This window comes from Fundulus heteroclitus, unplaced genomic scaffold, assembly GCF_011125445.2.
Source record: "Fundulus heteroclitus isolate FHET01 unplaced genomic scaffold, MU-UCD_Fhet_4.1 scaffold_152, whole genome shotgun sequence".
Classification (NCBI taxonomy): domain Eukaryota; kingdom Metazoa; phylum Chordata; class Actinopteri; order Cyprinodontiformes; family Fundulidae; genus Fundulus; species Fundulus heteroclitus.
The window spans coordinates 101,135-119,479 of record NW_023396564.1 but is presented as its reverse complement, the minus strand read 5'-3'; the positions used below and the strand labels follow the sequence as shown (position 1 = coordinate 119,479).

Genomic DNA, 18,345 nt, shown 5'->3' with positions numbered 1-18,345 from the left:
ACATAGTGACTGTTGTGGTGATCTTCCAAAACAGTAAGTTTGGTTCCAGACTTGTGCAAAGGACCCTCGAACTACCTGGACCTGATCAGCTCCCTGGAACCGACAACACAACACCTCACTGGTTCCTGGGAGATGCAGCAATCCCCCTGCATTCCAATTTGATGCATCTCTACCTAAGTATTGTGGATAATATTGTGGAATTATAACTTGTGCAAGGGAATTGGTGCACAATGATAAATAGATCCTAATGGTTGGAAAAAATATAGCAAAACTTGTCTTTTTTTGTCCATCTTCATTATATAATTATAATTACGGTATGTAAATTAGTATTTATGGCCCCCCAGTTTATGTATTTATTTTGCATAGTGACAGCTTTGAAGACTTGAATAAGTTGCAAATATTGTACTTTATAGTAGGAGTGATTATATTCAAGATGTGAAGGTTTTTAATGTGTGTAGATCTTCTTATCTTACAGCTACCAACCTTGATAATGAGTAGAAAGTCTACAATAACAGACTAGGGCTAGACGAGTGGCAGCACATTGGAGAAAACCAGGACAGCCCATTAAGTTGCAGCTTCAGACGTTTGTAGAGAACATTAGAGAACACCCAGCTTTGTGTAGACCACGGAACCCAGCAGATGGGCCAGACAGAAAGTTCTGGTTTAGTTCATAGAAAGGTTCTAAAGCAATCTCCTAAGCTTTGAACACCTCCCAGAGCAGTGTTCAATTCATTATGTGAACACAGAGAGAAGGTGGACCACCTGCAGACCTACCAAAACTGTAAATGATTTATTTTTTCCACATCATAATGTTGCACCACTTCATCCACAACATCATCTCTAACTCCAACTCGGCACTGCCGTCTTTCTCACAGTACCTGGAGATGCTCATTCAGGCGCAGTGGTTCTTTGATTTCCTCAGTTAGTCGGCGGACAGTGAGTTTGTTATTAGTGAAGTCTGAATGCAACTCTTTAAGATGTCTCTGTTGGTTAGATACACAAATAATTCTGTTATCTTCAGCATGCAAAAAACCTTCAGCAACTGGGAGGAGTTACGACTTAAACAAGTAATGAAAGTGTTTAAATCTGACCTGTTTTTCTGCAGTGTGCTGCTGCAGACCTACTAGCTGCTTCTGTCTCTGGGCGAGTGAAGACTGGACAACAGGGAGGACTCTGCACATGTCATCTACACATTGCTGACCACACTCTGAGCCCAGGGTACGGCTGAGCTTTGTCCCCTGAGCGACCAACTCACTGTGCAGCGTGGCCAGGTCTGTAGACAGGCTCTGAAAAGAAATGGATGCTGCTTCATAACAGTTTGTAGAGATGGTGCAAATTGTAAAGCTGTTTTCACATTGTTTCCTATCTCGCCTTGTAGGCTGTTGCACTGAAAATCACATGCCACAAGATTTTGTTGAGTTTCATGTAGAAATTCAATTTTCCTTACGCATCTACTCTGTGTTGGTCTCTGTCACATGAAATCCTAATAAAACACATTCATGTATGCAGCTGTAACACGACAAAATGCGAAACCATCTATAGACATGAAAGCTTTCACATGTCACTCTATGAGAACATCAACAGGAATTTCTGTATTTTTTTTCAACCAAAACGGAATGTTTTTTCAAAACATTTCAGATAACAAAAATGGACCCATGTTCAACAGGTACACAACCGTTCTATAGTCTACTGTAGTAGGGGTCATTATTTGGAGGTGTCTGGTTATGGTTTTCATTTAGATTCATATTTTTCTTGTCATTTATGTTCTATAGGTCTTGCCATATACAGTTATTAATTTGTTCTTGGAGTTTTGTGTTTATGTTCTCAGTCAGATCATGTCCTTGCGTTCTATCCAGCTCCATTCCTGTTCATTTCAGTCTGCACCCTCTACCATAGCTGCAGCCCGTTTACATCATTCACTTCACCTGCTGCTGTTAATTAGGTTCAAGTCATTTCAGCTGGGACTCTGCTTATTCATTCCTGCCTCCCACAGTCACTCACTGCCAGATCGTCAGAAGGCCATTGTGTGAATAGGCCTTACAGAGGCTGCATGCTTGTTTTTGACCTTGTCTCAAGCTTTAGAAATTTCCCAGTTTGCCTTCCCTTGCTGGACTCCTCATCGACTGATTCTGGACATGACCTTGGACTTTTTTTACCACGATTCCTGCACAGCCTTTTTGCTCTTGTTGGCCTTCTCCTGCCTGTTATCTCCTGCTGTCAGCAGCCTACTGCAATCTGAACGTTTTCCTGCGCTCGGCTGATTTTTGTGTAATTGTTTTAAGTAAAACTTTTTTTTAAGCGCAACTTCGTGTCTGGCTTGAATATCGGGTTCTCTGATCTGCAGTTCAGCATGGTAGGTGTGTGTGTTTTTTTTTAAATTACCTTTTTTCTAAATCATAATTTTAAGTACAACTTTTTTGCATGTGAAAGTGTCTGTTCTCCCCAAAAACAATCTTTTTAAAATATATATATATATATATATATATATATATATATATATATATATATATATATATATATATATATATATATATATATAATATTTTTTTTTTTTTTTTTTTTTTTTAAACACTGGTCTGTCAGCCAGACGACATGCCTCCACAGAACGTGGGTTTGAGGTAAAACCTTTGTTGGTCATTCATGTATATTGCAACCTTTAAACACCTGATTTAAAAAAAAAAAATAAAAATGCTAAATATCTGTTCTTAATTCTATTTTAAGATCAAGAGAGAACTAGAATCCAACTACTAAATCTGTTTTAATATTAGTCTGGCCCAGCACTGATGCAGTTTTTTGTACCTGCAGAAGCAGCAGCTGTGTCTCCTCCTCATACACCGTCTCAGTAGGCGAGTGCAGCAGATTATGGATGGATGATAGTGACAGGGACGCGCCGTGCAGCACATGAAACAAACCCTCATCCAGCTCGTGACGGCTGTCCAAAGAGCAGGCCTGAACAGAAGAGAACCATTAAAAACTGACAAAGATCCGAGCCCAACATTTTGTGTAACTATTTATTTATTATTTTTAAGTCTGGACTCTTTAGGAACATGAAAGAGAAGCGGGGGGAAGGGGTCTGCTGTGTGCCGTGATGAGCTACAACACCTTATCAATGCTTATTTCCTCTGTTCTTGGTGCTTGTCTTTTATGTTTGTTCACTTATTTACTCATTTTTAGAGTGTGATGTCCTTTCAGGGTGAAAGTTAAAAGAGAAAAACAAACCAATGAAAAAGCTGTTTAATGATTATTGGGTCAGAGCTAATTTAGGTTGCTACCACCCACACATGTCCCACATAGTTTTGGTGTCCAAACTTTTTTTTTAAATGAGGGCCAAAATCATGAAATTGAAAGCACTTAGGTGGCCAAAGAAAATTAAATAAAAATGTAAAAACTAAATTTGTAATAAATGAAACATTTCATTTCAATGAACAAAATAGACTTTTGTATAAAATATTTTTAGTGTTAGCTCAGCAACAAGAACGGAACGTAGGTCACTCCTGCTATATTAATTAATGGAGCGGCAGCACCCATGTCTGCTTTTTAAAAGTTGCCAGATGTTTGTGGTTATATTGACCAAAAAAACTAAAATGAATCCAGAAACCTGAGTAAAAAATGTGAGATAATTTCTTTGTTGCACCAAATGTGTTTTTACTTTTCAGAAGGATTTGTCTGTGAAAATGTTGCCCTAAAAAAATAAAAAGGGCCCTTCTGCATCAACAGCCTGTGCACAGAGGCCAAATTTGCAACATGCCAGAATTCTCTGGGGGCCGCACAGAAACATTTGGAGGGCTGCAAACGGCCCCTGGGCCTCACTTTGGACACACATGGTTTAGACTGGAGTCTGTTGCGTGTGTCCGGCACTCAGGTACTCACTCAGTCTGTTATGTACGTTGCTGTGAAGTAGAATTTGTAGAATACTTATTTTTACTACACTTAAAATATTTCAGATCATCAAACAATTACAAGACAATAACTACAATAAGATGAAAAATGCTGTTTTTAAATGATCTCATTTATTAGGTGGGGAAACCTTACCTATGCCAACCTGGCCCTATATGAACATGTACATGCTAGAATAACAAGACAGAACATTTCTATGTATTTGTTTATTTTCTGAATCATACAAACACAAAGATTACTATGCCTTTAAGCAATTTGAGAAAGCCCAGAGGATGATGTCATGGTTTTGCAGGATAAAAGGACGTATTTTAATGCAACAGCTCAGACACTTGGTTTCCTTGGGGACAGCCAAGATCTCAGGACGTGAATGGTGGTGCTCCTTAGGTTTAATTCATCCTTGGGTCATACACGTTCAAATGCCTAAGGGTACAAGATGGCTTCTCTGTCCCAGAGATGAACATATTTTGGTGAGAAATATGCCAACATGGGTTGAATGGTCACTCAGAGAGGAAGAAGCCATTACTCCACAAAGATAGATTACAGCTTGCAAATGCATTCAGAGGAGTTAGATCTATTTAGATTCCTGCCAGGTTCCTAACCGTTTGTAGCAGACTACAACATAACACTCTTGAGGAAAAATAGGTGTTTTATTGTAATTCTGCTTGCTAGACCTGGCAAGGGTATGTCTACATTTTATTAGTTTTAATTGGTGTACAGCACTCAACCGTGTTTTTAAAGTGCCTTATAAATAAAGTTGTCTTGCATTTCTACAGAAATGAATAAGCAAATGCATTTGCACATTAGTGGCTGATATGCATTTATACACATTCTGCCTTGCTAGTTATTTTCCATGTTCTAAAGAAAGCAGACACTTTTTAAACCCTTCCTTGGTGCAGTTGATTCATAAGTTGCCATCAGGTACACACATTTTATATACTTGTATTACATTTACCCATGCAATGTACAAGGCATCAATATGCCAATAGATATCTAGCATTCATAAGAACATTATGAATATGAATGCAGACACATTTCCACAACTAGTACTACATCTGCACTGGACCTATTAGGGATGTAAGACATGCAATTACTGTTTGAACTAGTCCGACTTAGATAATGCTTCAACAACCAATTTTAGCTTGTTTTTAAACTGATAAAGTTTGGACTTGCTTCTCCAACACTTTAGGCATGATCCGTGGTTGGCTGGAACCGAGACTGACATTTTTGGCCACAGTGGCCATTGTTATATGTGGTGGGAAGAGAGAAAAGCTTGCAAGCCTGAAAGCACCATCCCTACTGTGAAGTACAGAGGTGGCAGATGTCTGACAAGGCTGTGGAGCTCTTTCAGGGGTTTTGTCCCAACAGGAACATGTTGTGGGAGTTTTCTGCTGCAGGAGGGACTGGGGCCGAGTAGGCGGTATGATGAAGGAAAAACAAACCATGATGTGAAAATACTGAAGCAACGTCTGAAGGCAACAGCCAGGAAGTTAAAGTTTGGACATAAATGGTCTTCAAAATGGACGTTGTCCATCAGCACATTGGCAAATCAGTTTTAAAGTGGCTGAGGGACAATGAAGTCCATGTTTTGGAGTGAACTATCAAAAAAGTCCTCTTTAAGACCATGTTGGTGTGCAGAGCAAGGCGGCCAACAAACCTGACCCAGTTGTACCAGTTCTGTTGGGGGGAATGTGCCAAAAAACCTGAGAAACTGAGAAGCTTGATGAAGAAAACCCAAAACAACAACCTGGGTCATAAAGTTTAAAGGGCAATTCCAGCAAAAACCGGGAAAATGGATAAAAATCAAATCAAGAATTCTTAAAAAATCCTTAAAAAATCTCTTTTGTTATTCTGGCCTTTTAGGAAAAGAAATAACGTTGTTTATCCCAACTGGTAAAAAAAAAAAAAAAAAAAGACGGGGAAGGAGAAAAATTATTTTTGTGTTATTATACAGCGTATGCAAATATCTGTTTTTTAAATGTAAATGTTTGAAAGACTTTCTAATCAAGAACAACAGGAGCATTAGCAGGCGAAAGCATCGCAGAACAATAAACAGTGAAGAGGAATAAGGTGGATAATGAGATTTCATAAGGAGCTATTTGAAATGCTCCTTGTGAATTATATGAATTATTGTATTCCAAAAGATCTGAAATTTTACTGAACACCTCCTCAGTTTCATTTGTGGTCCCTGGGCTCAAGAAGACCCCCCCCCCCCCCCCCATTCCCGGCCTCCCGCAACAGACAAGCACACATTTCACATCCTCTCTATTGTCTGATAAACAGCCCTGATAGCGACTCCTCACCTGATTCTGCAGCTCTGCAGATGTGTGTCCCAGCTCTCGCAGATGTCTGATGGGGCTTTGGAGCTCTTTCAGGTGTTTTGTCCCAATAATGTGTCCTGCTGTTCCATCTCCACCCTTCATAGATGAGTCTGTCACCTTCAAAGAAACAGAATGAGAGAGTCGCGTGCACAAGAAAAGCATACATGGAGAGGGAGAGAGAAACATCAGAAAGAAAAGTCGAAGACACACACAAAGTCTAATCAGGCCCGGCAGGAGCTTCCATAGCGCCGACGGGACAACAAAGTGGCTTCTGCTCAAAGAAGGTGATAATCAAGCATGGCGAGAACACCGATTTTTCTTTTCTTTTTGTGTTTGAAAAGTGATAATCAAGCTCCTCATCTGTCATGATGAAGGCCTTACCTCAGATGGAGAAAGCAGCCAGCTCTCCTCCAAAGCCAGCAGCCGACTGTGAAGGCGATCCCACTTCTTCTGAGCTGAGTCTTCCTCCGCATCAGCCTCAGCAGGAGACAACCTGCAGTGAAAATTAACTCCTCTTTAGCTTTCTTTCTTTCTTTCTTTCTTTCTTTCTTTCTTTCTTTCTTTCTTTCTTTCTTTCTTTCTTTCTTTCTGCGCTGCTGATAAGGCCGTGCCAGAGTTGTACTTTGCAGCTAATGTACTTTAGCTACGCCTGCTAACAGATCATGTTGACGACACTTGTTGTGGAAGTTTTGGTTCAGCCGGTGATCAAGCCCGAAAAATCAAACCACTAAAAATAATTTCACTGCGGTTAAACATCAGTTGTACTAATGTGTTCTCCTCCCCCGCCATCACTGAGGTAAAATCTCTAATATAAAGCTTTAAATATGTTTCTTTAATAAGAGAAGTTAAAAAAAACAGCATCTCTGCAAAAGACCAGGCAGCAGTTTGGAGGAACTTGAACACCGTTACTATCTAGAAGAGCCTGTCCCTAAACTGTGGGGACCCCCCAACTGGCTGATGACCCTAACAGCTTCTTCTGTAGGTGTGAAAACCAGCCATTCACACCTTACTCCCACTAAAAAGGACAGCCTGTAACCCCTACCAACAACTCTTTAACCCCTCCCCTCTCTCCTCAGGACCCTCTACCTACACTGCGCATCTCTGAGGAAGATGTCAATAGCCTCTTTCAGCATCAGCAGATCAGGAAAGTTCTAGGACCTGATGGTATTTCCTCCCTCTGTCTGAAAGCCTGCACTGACCAACTGGCTCCCATTTTCACTCAGCTCTCAAGTGTCTGGAGCTGGATGAGGTTCCCTCATGCTTCAAACTCTCCACCATCATCCCTGTCCCCAAGAAACACACCATCACAGGGTTAAATGACTACAGGTGTTTTGCCCTGATGTCTGCAGCCATTTAAATCCTCTGAACAACAGGTGTTGAAGCATCTGAAAGACATGTGAGGCCCCCTGCTGGACAGGTCAGTTAGCATACTGGGCAAACGGGTCGGTAGAGGATGTGGCCAATCTGGAACCATTTCATCCTGCACCACCTCAACCACCCAGGGACATACGCCAATCTCCTGTTTACGTCCTTCAGCTTGGCCATTACCACCATCAACCCAGACACCAGAACTTCCCCCAGGCCAGTCATTAACTGTCAGTGGATCACCAGGAAATGAGTTGGTTTGGTCCAATGATGCGGTCAGAATCAAGGCATAACCAGAACATGCTTATGACCGCGGGGCTGACGATAGACTTCTGGGGAACAACCTCCAGCTTTCCCCTACTTACCATCTCTCAGGTACCTTTCTCTACATGTAATACAAGCAGAGACAGCTGTTTTCAGTGAGACAAGCCACCTGTAGAAATAATGCTGCTCATGCTAATTGTCCTTTTCCTCTAATATCGATAATAAATGACCAATCACAACAAAAAAAAGGCTTTACAAAAACCTTTGTTACAATAGTTGAAAGAATGATATACCACATCAGATATGTTTTTTAATCGAATACATCTATTTGGAATGGATGTTCGAAGAAATATTTTATATCTTGTGAGACAATATACATCCAATATTGAGATGTGCAAAAAAATGTTTGTATATATATATATATATGTTTGTATATATATATATATATATATATATATATATATATGTTTGTATATATATATATATATATATATATAATATGTATATATATAATATGTATATATGTATATATATATATATATATATATATATATATATATATATATATATCTCAAATATATATTTGATTTATAGTTCCTAAAAATAAATCAGAATTGGTTAGAGTTGGAATTGAAAGGCCAGAGGTTTACGAGATCATCAGAAATACAACGCCTTGGGATTCCCCCAGAGGAGCTGGCCCAAGTGGCTGGGGAGAGAGACGTCTGGGCCTCCCTACTAAAGCTGCTACCCCCGCGACCCAACCCCGGATAGGCGGAAGAAGATGGATGGACGGACAGAAATAGATCCCAGTATTTTGGGTCAGTTTTTCTTTGTTTTATTTTAACATCAGAAAAATGTGTACTGCATTTCCACTTGCTGACAAAACAACAACAACAAAGCAGCCATAATAAAAACCTCTTGATTTTAATGTATTTTGCGACTCTCAAAAGTTCATTTAGAAGCTTGTCACCTTAACTGGCAGTGATCCTCTGGTTCCTCACTGTAAAGTTGAACCCTACTACCCTGCCTGGAGATGGCTTGAGTCAATCCTCTCTGCTCAGTCAGTTCCTGTTCCAACTCCTGCAGACAGACAAGAAACAAACTAAGACGACTGACAGTGAAATGCTGAAACAGAAAAAATGAGCACCTGGCTCTGTGCAATGAGCTTTATTCATTAACCAACAATTAACCAAAAGCAATATGCTGCTCCCTGAAATGCCTTCAACACCAGATCAATAGACTTTCAAGAAAAAATAAGCTACTGCTTCAACCAGAAAGCTACTGGAAATTTTATATGAAAGAAAACAACAGAATTATGATATGTGGCATCGAGAATAAAAAGAAACCCACATCAATAAAATAAAATTAAAAGTGTGGGCCTGAAATATGGAAGTCAGCCAACCTGAATTTTAAACATTGAGACGGTAATAGAAACATCCCCATTCAGAACATATATATATATATATATATATATATATATATATATATATATATATATATATATATATATTTCATTTTAGCCTTTTCAGACCACCACCTTTCTTTAGCCAGATGGTCTGTCTCCTTCCCAACTGGATCACTCAGAGTTCGTACTAAACTCAAGACATCTGATTTATGACATGAATTAAATGTACAGTGCAGTATTTTTCAAAGTATGAAAGAAAAATTGAGGCCAAATGTGAAAGCATAGCATTACACTATTGTTTTTAACATTGCACACTATCTACAGGTCAGGTTGTCAGGAGGTTTAAATTAAAAGAAAAGGTATTTTCTCATTTAGATTCTCTGATGGAAAACTTTCCACATGAGTCCAGCTGCACATCAGAGCAGTCAGTATAGAGCAGTACCTTTTGCTGCTGCAGGCTGCTCTGTCTCAGGAGTTTGTTTTGAGGTGAGGAAAAGATCTCCTGAACGCTGCTGCTGCGCTTCAACTTAGAGCCAAGGTGGTGATCTGTCTGAGGAACTGACTTCTGAGGAAAAAACAGCAGAAATAACATCAAATATAGAGATGTATCAAATATGCAGTCTCTGTTAGCTGTAGCATGTCCAACAATCCACCAACTGAGGGTAATATTTAGTCCCTGCTGACTAATCAAATTCCCGTTTTAGTAAATAGGAACATTCACCCATGCCTACCCTACAAAGAATAAAAATGTCACATTTAAAAAACTAATCATCTCTAAACACTTTACAAAGTCAATTCAATAAAAATCCTCCAGAAAGACTGGTTAAAAGGTTTTGTATTTAACAAACCCAGCAGATTATATCGAGTCAATGACTCGCAGCCTTCACTCCTCATGTCATTGACTTTGCAGCACTCCCTTGAATTGAGCATGTATGTAGCGACAGTGGAGAGGAAAACCCCCCTTTAACACGAAGAAACCTCCAGCAGAACCAGACTCAGTGTGAACGGTCATCTGCCACGACTGATTGGGAGCTTGTGACAAAAGAACAGGAGTACTTTCTATGTTAAAGAAAGGTGATAAGGTAATGAGGTTGTAACTACTTTTGTGGGCCTATCTAGTTTCCACAGATTGACTGTCTGATTGGGTCAAATGTTTTGGGTTTCTTTCCACATGCTTCTCACAATAGTTTGCTGGATGTAGCCCCTTCCTCATGACAGATCTGGTCTCAAAGTAAGATTTAGGTTTTGTAAAAGTCACTCCAGAAAACATTGACTTTGTTGTCCTTTAGCCGCTTTGTTGCTTGTTTGGTGGTACGCTGAGGTGCGTTGTCCATAGGGAGACCCATTTGTGTTCAACCTCTAACTTCTGTGCTGATCCCTTCAGATGTTGCTTTATTATTTTCACATAATGTTTTTTCCTCATGATGCCATTAATCCTGCGACAGACTGGTGACCTGTCCAGGGTGTACCCCGCCTCTCGCCCAGTGAACGCTGGAGATAGGCACCAGCACCCCCCGCGACCCCATGAGGGATAAAGCGGTTTGGAAAATGGATGGATGGATGGATGGATGCCATTAATCTTGTAAAGTGCACCAATCCTTCATATGACAAAGAAACAAACCAAAACAGCAACATATGATTCTGGCATGATGTTGTCCCCTAGTGCATTTAAAAACTGGAATCTAGGTTTTTAATGTGGCTTCTTGAATGATGACTTCTCTGTCTTTGAGTGGACTTTCAACCAATGCTTGCAAGGACTACAGAACCAGGAGTGCACACTTCAGAACATCAACATATAAAATAAAATTTGAAATATCTACAAATAAAACTGAACTCTTTGATAAATTGTTATTAAATGTGCAATAGTCTATGGGAACGTCCCTTTCCAATGGTAGAGAGATAAATTATTCCAGCTAAAATGTATTGGCTAATTGTGTCATGTGATGTGAACAAAACTGTTCACACACAAATGCTAGCTACCTGCCGTTGCTAATCACCGCTACTTTGCAGCAGCAATACGTCCAGGGCTGTTGGTGTCTGGTACAGCAGCATACCAGCTATCTGTGAACCCCCTGCTAGGGAAGCTTCAGAAGACAGGTCTGCTGGTCCAGCAGAACTAGGGGAAGGCAGGGGGAAGGGAGGGGTGGAAATATGGGAAGTAAGTCCCCAAAACAGTGATATCCATGCTGTGTTGAAGGATGCAGAACTGCAGGTGAGCTGGAGCAGGACAGATTTGGAGGAAAAGGTCTAGCATTCCCACGTTAGCATGCAGACAACAACTGAAATCAGCTTTAAAACTGGTAATGTTACTCCTGTTTGGTTTGCTTTATGTACAAAACATTACTATAAACAATTGCAGACTTTTTAATATTGATCAGCATATTGCATAATTTACTATTTTTATGTATTTTACAATTAATATCGTTTCCACTCTGATATTTAGAACACAGATAAATATCCCTGCCGCTCCTAAAAAATAATTCAATAAATGGCATCAGAGCACATTACTAATAATTGCGAGGGAAAAGAGAAATTTGTTGTTTTTTGCGGTCTGTCCCCACTGCAAAAACAGAACTAAAAATAAGTAATATTTTCTTAAAATGAGTGTATCTATTCTTGATTTGAGCAGGTAAATAAGATTATCTGCCAATGGAATAAGATTTTTGCACTTAAAATAGGAAGAACTGATCTCCATCGTCTTATTTTAGGTGCAGTTTATCTAATTATCTTATTTTAGGGGTAAAAATACTCACTCCACTGGCAGATAATCTTATTTACCTGCTCAAATCAAGGACAAAAACCCAAATTTTAAGAACATTTGACTTATTTTTAGGTCTGTTTTTGCAGTGCCGCCAGCAGTCGCTCAAGAGGTTTGTAACTATTGAGGGCTGCCTGAACCACATGACGGTGTCAGTGAGTTTAGAGTGTGCTGTAACTCTGGCTATAAGGCGCTGGCTCTGTGTAATTCAGTCAGGCTGGCCAGGCTAGGGACTTCATCCAGTAAAATGACAGGTGAAGACACTTCTTCAGGAGTATTCAGAACAGGGGTGAGTTTGACTCTTTTTTTTTTTTTTTGTTCGAACTTTATCCTGTTAATAACCTGTAGTGTTAGCTATAATAAACAATCTCAAGTGGAAATAAATCCTGTGCCTGTGGGCAAAAGCAGAATAAATATTCAGCAGCCGACTTTTAATTATAATATCTGTGACAGACACTTTTATCATGCTCAGGGACCACAGTCTATGAGAAAGCGATACACTCTGGTGTCTAAAATGGTTTAGCTTGCATTATGTGAAGCATATCAGTTGTGCGATCAGAACAATGCTGGTGTTCTATGTGTCCGTGGATTTTAGATGCTGGTATTACCAGTTCTGCCGGATGGGCCCGACCAGTTTCAAATGTGTTCTGCGGACCATGTCATGTTGATACAGCACCTGTTTCATTGTGGAAAATAACACTCCCCTACAAGCTTCAGCAAAATTGTAACAAGGTCTTTGGCTTTAGTTCTGGGGCAGTTTCATGTGCTTCACACCAGAATCAGTTCACCTAATAAATAATGATAAAATAAGTATGTAACACTCATTATTCTGGCATTTAGCATATAAAAATAATTGTTTTAGCTTTCGCTGACCTAAAACTGGATAGGTTTAGTCTGATTTAATGTCAGACAGTGAGGAAGATGTTTAGCGTTGTATCACTGGTGTCCTGCCAAGGCCTTCTCTGCTGCAAGTTTGCATGTTATTTGTACAGTATGTGCAAACAGTGAGTGCAATCACCTGCTCTGGTGTCTGTTTGTTACTGGCCCCACTGTCTTCTCCATGTGTGTCCTGCAGCAGTTGTTGGAAGGAGACCAAGTTGGCCTTCAGAAGCTCCAGTTTGGAGGCCAGACATTCAACCACCTCCTGCTGGGAACCCACAGCTCCCCGTTCATTTGGCTGCTGTTGTTCTACTGTCAGAGCGAGTGATGACAAGTCTGCAACTTTTCCCTCAAGCTCCAGAAACATATCCTACAAAATCAAAACAGAGATGCATTGTTCAGTCAGATTCTGGAAACCAAGAAGAACCAAATGTTTCTTTTTTTCAAAATAAGTTTCAAGGCTATATAACAGAGACCCCACAGAGCTAACTCATCCCATAGAAATATTATAATTCTACAACCCAAGTTCAGTGTTTTGTAATGTAATATATATGACACAGTAAGTATATAGTCATGTGCAAAAAAAAAGGATGACATCCTTTTAAAAAAATCAGTCCAATGAAGAGAAACGTTTATACACTGATGCTGTTCTTGTTTCTGGCTGAAATACCTTCAGTGAGATGGTTTTTGTCTCCATCTACCGTCTCTGATATCAGTCCTTGGAAAGTTTGCCCCACTACACACTTTTAGTTGAGAGGTGAGACTTTTAAGAGGTCCAAGCATATTCAGCCCGTTTCAGGTGGCCAGAAAGCATCTAAATCAGAACAAGACCTGGACTTTGACTAGGCCCCGGACTTTCCATTCATTAATTCTCCGGCAGTTCTTGACAGATTGTCGGGTGTGTTTTGGGCTATCGTCATGTTGCGGGATTACTTCAGCTTTCACCTTTAAAGTATTGGTTTCACATTTTTTCCTCAAGCTCCCTCTGATACACAATAGAATTCAGGTTTATTCTCTGATGGTGAGTTGGCCATGCAGGTCCTGCTGCAGCAGAGCATCCCCAAACACACTTCCACCTTCATGCTTCACAACTGGAATGATGATTTTTCTACCAAAAAGTTCCTCTTTTCTGGTGTCCAAAAATGTCTTTTCAGACATATTTGTCCAAATGACCTTTCACCCAGAAGTCCCTGTTCTCTCTGGTGAACCTGGTTATGGCCTCCATAATATTCTCAGAAAGCACAGGTTTCTTCTTTTTACATCTTCCGTTAAAGTTGAAGTTGTGTAATCTCTTTCTGAGAATTGCTGATTTAAGATCCTGTAGGGACCTCTTTAAAACCCTTCCCAGGCCTATTAGCTGCTCCAATCTTTTCTCTGAAGGCCTCAAACAGATCTTCGGATCTCTCTTTAGTGTTCACGCTCTCTTCAACAGCCAGGAGCACCAAACTAAATGTCTGAGGTTTAAATAGGTCACATCTCCTTCAAAATGCCGAGTGATGATCAAGGTATCTTCAACTGATGTGATTTTAGTCATTATTTGTGGGTGTAAATGTCAAAATTATTTCCTCAACAGAACCTGCATTACTTACTACATTTTGCAGAAACCTTTAGATGTATTTTCTTCAGTTTTTGTTTATTTGTGTTTAATTTAGAATATCCAGATGTGACATCTGGATATTCTAAATGTGAAAACTCTTTTTTAGGGCGTCCTTATTTTTTCACGTGTATGAACATAAATCGGCCTTTGATAATTTGTAATTGTAATTGTAATTTCAGAACAAGAGATGTATTCAAATAAATGTCAAATTTAGTATCAGTGTGCACAGCTTTAATCCCAATTACCTTTTTTGGAATACAATATCTTTTCTAATATATTACAAGTGTCATGAGGTTGGCTTTTTGTATGCTAGTACCATATTCAGCCCATTGGATGATTTTCTAATATAATGCAGTACTACTCCAAATATGTCTCAACCAGCTTTGTCTGTAGAGAATTCAAGAGAATATCTTACGTATCTTACTGACCCAAACATGAACCAAGAGTAATAAAAGACACTGAAGATGAACTACCCACAGATACTCCCAAGCCCTTTTGGCATTGTAGATGGCACATGAAACAACTAATTTCCTTCAGCCAAGTAAACATGCACCTGTTTTCTTCCAGAAACTGTTGGCTGCATTTAGTTATCAGAGACTGCAGCATCTGTGATTGTGATGTATCAATGGTTCATTCTGTCCGTATTTTTTTCTTTTGGCTACCCTCTTTTGGGATCATCGGCCTCAATCTCACCCTGTACCACACCATCCATGAACCTATTCCGTATTCCTCCCTTTTCATTTCTTCCTGGCAACTCCAAATTCAAAATCCTTTGTCCAACATTTCTACCATCACGCCTCTGTACATGACTGAACATCGAAACCAGAGCTGTAACTCACCCCATGTTTATTATACCCCTGATACGTTCATCTCTGATTCTGTCAATTTAGGTCCCAAGTGATCAAGTAGCCATGCCCATATTTTTTATAATAGAAAATTTAAATCTACATGTTTGCATTCCTCAAATCCTTGTGAAACAAACCTTGTCAAAATTCTTGCCATAAGGATGCAATTAAAGGCAAATACCAGACATTTCAACTCAAGCAATCAGTGTAACAATAAATTATTATACTTCGGCATCTGAGCATGTGGGTCATTAGGTAAAGTTACTTGTAGGGAATTGAGAAAGCATGAAAACTTAACAACTCAAAGTCAAACAAAAGTATACCACCCTTTTCATGTAAAATGTGCCTTGTTCTTAATATAACACATTGGTACATTCATAATTGACATATGCTACATAATAACCTCCTGACGCCCCCCAACACATTGGGGATAGCATTAACTGAACCATAAGCCAGGAAGTGACATACGATCTACACCAAGGAGAGTGGAAACACATCTGACCATCATACTGCAAACTGTCAGTCAGTCGGCATTTTTCACAAGGTCAGTAAATCCTGTGAGCAAAATGTCCGAACTGTCTTCAAATGACACCCAATCTTAAATGTTTGAGCCTGGGCATGAATCGAGGGACTTAAGGTTCCCACATACTTGACCATACTTTGTGCATATTGTGACTGTCTGCAGACATTTCACAATTCAACGTAGAGGGCACCTATTTCTTGTGACAAATCCCTAATTTTTTGTGATTGAGTTGCTGCCAATCACATGACAGCAACGCAACATGTTTCAACATCTAAACGTGTTGAAGACAACCCGCTAAAGCTAAACGTTAGCATTAGAAGGAGGAAAAAAAGGTAATTATGGGGGTTTTATGGTCCCATGGTCATTGGGCCAGGTGGGCTGGTTTAAATATCTACAAATCGCTCTGCATAAGTTGCTGTAGTATGCTTTAACAGCCAAGGTTGTAAATCAGAAAGCAGATAAAGATGGCAATAGGAGAACATGTGTGTTAGAAACTGATAACACTTTGATTACAATAGTTAAGACCTCTGGATGAATGGATGGACAAATGCCAACCATTGGTGATTTCATCAACACCAACCTCAGGGATATTTAGAGACATTTAGATTATTTTAGACACTATACTTGGTTTAAATCTAACAGATAAACAATATCAAGAATCTATTATTGGTCTGTAACAAACTCCACAGTTTAAACTCAGTTTCTGTTAATACAAGTTTCTGTCCATAAACATCAGTCACATCAATACAGAAGTGTGATTCTTTTTTCATTTACTACCAGGATATTCACCATTTCATTTAACAGAAGACCCCACGTCTAAACTGTGCAAAGAGGTAATTTTCATAATATAAAAAAAAAATGGAGTGAAGAGGAGAAAACCCACACCAATATTTTACACTTTAAACTGGATGAACATTATGGACATTATTTCTTTGTTTAATCACCTATAAATCAGATGATTCTAGATTAAAGTAAACTTCCAGGGATCACCCCCCACACTTCCTCCCCTCAATGGTTAACAACACTGTTTCTGCTGTGGATCACTTCCAGTTCCTAGGAACCACCTCTGGGGATCTGAGACCTCACACATAGACAGTGTTTGGAAGCAGGCCCAGTAGAGACTTTACTTGCTGTGGCAACTCAAAAAGTACAACCCTCTACAGGAGCTACTGGTAATCTACTACACTATCATAATTCAGTCTTTCCTGTCTTCGTCCATCACTGTGTGGTTTGGCTCAACCACAAAACAAGACAGGTCCAAACTACAATGAATAATTAGGTCTATGCAGAGGACCACCACGGCTGACACAACCTCCATCCAGGACTTCTACAATGTCAGTAAAAGGAAAGCTAACATCTCTGCAGACCCCACACAACCTGGACCCAAACTGCTTTGACATTTATCTTCAGGCCGGTGTAACGGAGCACTCGTTAGAAAGAACAGCAGCCAGAGACGCCATTATTTTCCAAGACTGTCTCTATAATGAATTGTCAGAGTAACCAGACCGATACCATGCTTATTTGCATCATTTCAACAATGTCTTCCTCTTTTGTAAAAACACTGTATACTGTATAAACACCATAGGTATTCCAGCTTCCTCACACAGTCCAAAAATATGTCAGTTTAATTGGTTTCCCCAAAGGTGTGAACGTGTGCATCGTCGTTTGTCCTGTCTGTCTCAGTGTTGCCTTGTGATGGACTGCCGACCTGTCCAGGGTGTATGCTGCCTCTTGTCCAATGACCATTGGGGATAGGCACCAGCATAAATTCCAAAAATGTATACTTAATTTGTAATTGGGGGAAAAAAATCATGCTGGATCTCCATACTGATATGGAATGAGTAATGTGTTCAGAAAAAATAAAGATGCCACATCATTTGATCAACTCACAGAATGGTAAATCCGAAGTCACCCAGGGTGTGAAACCGAAAAACTGATGCAGCAGGCTAGTCCAATTTGTTGAAATGTCATTGCAGCAACTCAAAATGGTCCTCAGTAGTTTCTGTGGCCTCCATGTGCTTGGATGCATAGCAGACAAAATCGAAGCATTCTCCTTATGAGATGACGGATGATGCCCTGTTGAGTGGAACCTGACCAGGGCCTCACTGAGCTCGACAGTTGGAAGTGCAACTTGGTGGCGTCAAATGAGCCTAAACATGATTTCCCAGAGATGTTCTATTTAATTTAAATCAGGGGAATGTGGAGACCAGTCAATGGTATTAATTCCTTCATCCTTTAGGACAGGGGTGTCCAGCTCCAGTCCTCGAGAGCCGGTGACCTGAAACTTTTAGAGGTTTCCCTGGCCCCACACATTAGAATCAAATAGCACAATTAGCTCCTCAGTATGCAGTCAGGTTCTTCAGAATCCTGCTAATTAACTGATTATTTGACTCAGGCGTGTCAGACCAGGGACACATCTAAAGGTTGCAGGACACCGGCTCTCGAGGACTGGAGCTGGACACCCCTGCTTTAGGAACTGTCTACACATTCTTGC

The 18,345-nt window shown here is 39.9% G+C and overlaps 1 protein-coding gene across 2 annotated transcripts in view; it reads right to left on the bottom strand.

Moving 5' to 3' along the window:
* Positions 1 to 18,345, bottom strand: part of LOC105935506 (nesprin-2) — a 131,249-nt gene that overhangs the window by 81,196 nt on the left and 31,708 nt on the right. Inside the window, exons 11-18 of one of the 2 annotated variants that reach the window (XM_036129273.1) lie at positions 13,026 to 13,256; positions 9,692 to 9,811; positions 8,815 to 8,924; positions 6,597 to 6,708; positions 6,198 to 6,332; positions 2,800 to 2,949; positions 1,092 to 1,286; positions 879 to 983 (exon numbers count right to left, since the gene is read on the bottom strand). In XM_036129273.1, the coding sequence (XP_035985166.1) occupies positions 879 to 983; positions 1,092 to 1,286; positions 2,800 to 2,949; positions 6,198 to 6,332; positions 6,597 to 6,708; positions 8,815 to 8,924; positions 9,692 to 9,811; positions 13,026 to 13,256 (1,158 nt within the window). Of the gene's footprint in view, positions 1 to 878; positions 984 to 1,091; positions 1,287 to 2,799; positions 2,950 to 6,197; positions 6,333 to 6,596; positions 6,709 to 8,814; positions 8,925 to 9,691; positions 9,815 to 13,025; positions 13,257 to 18,345 lie in introns of both variants that reach the window. The other variant, XM_036129274.1, reaches the window with a different exon arrangement.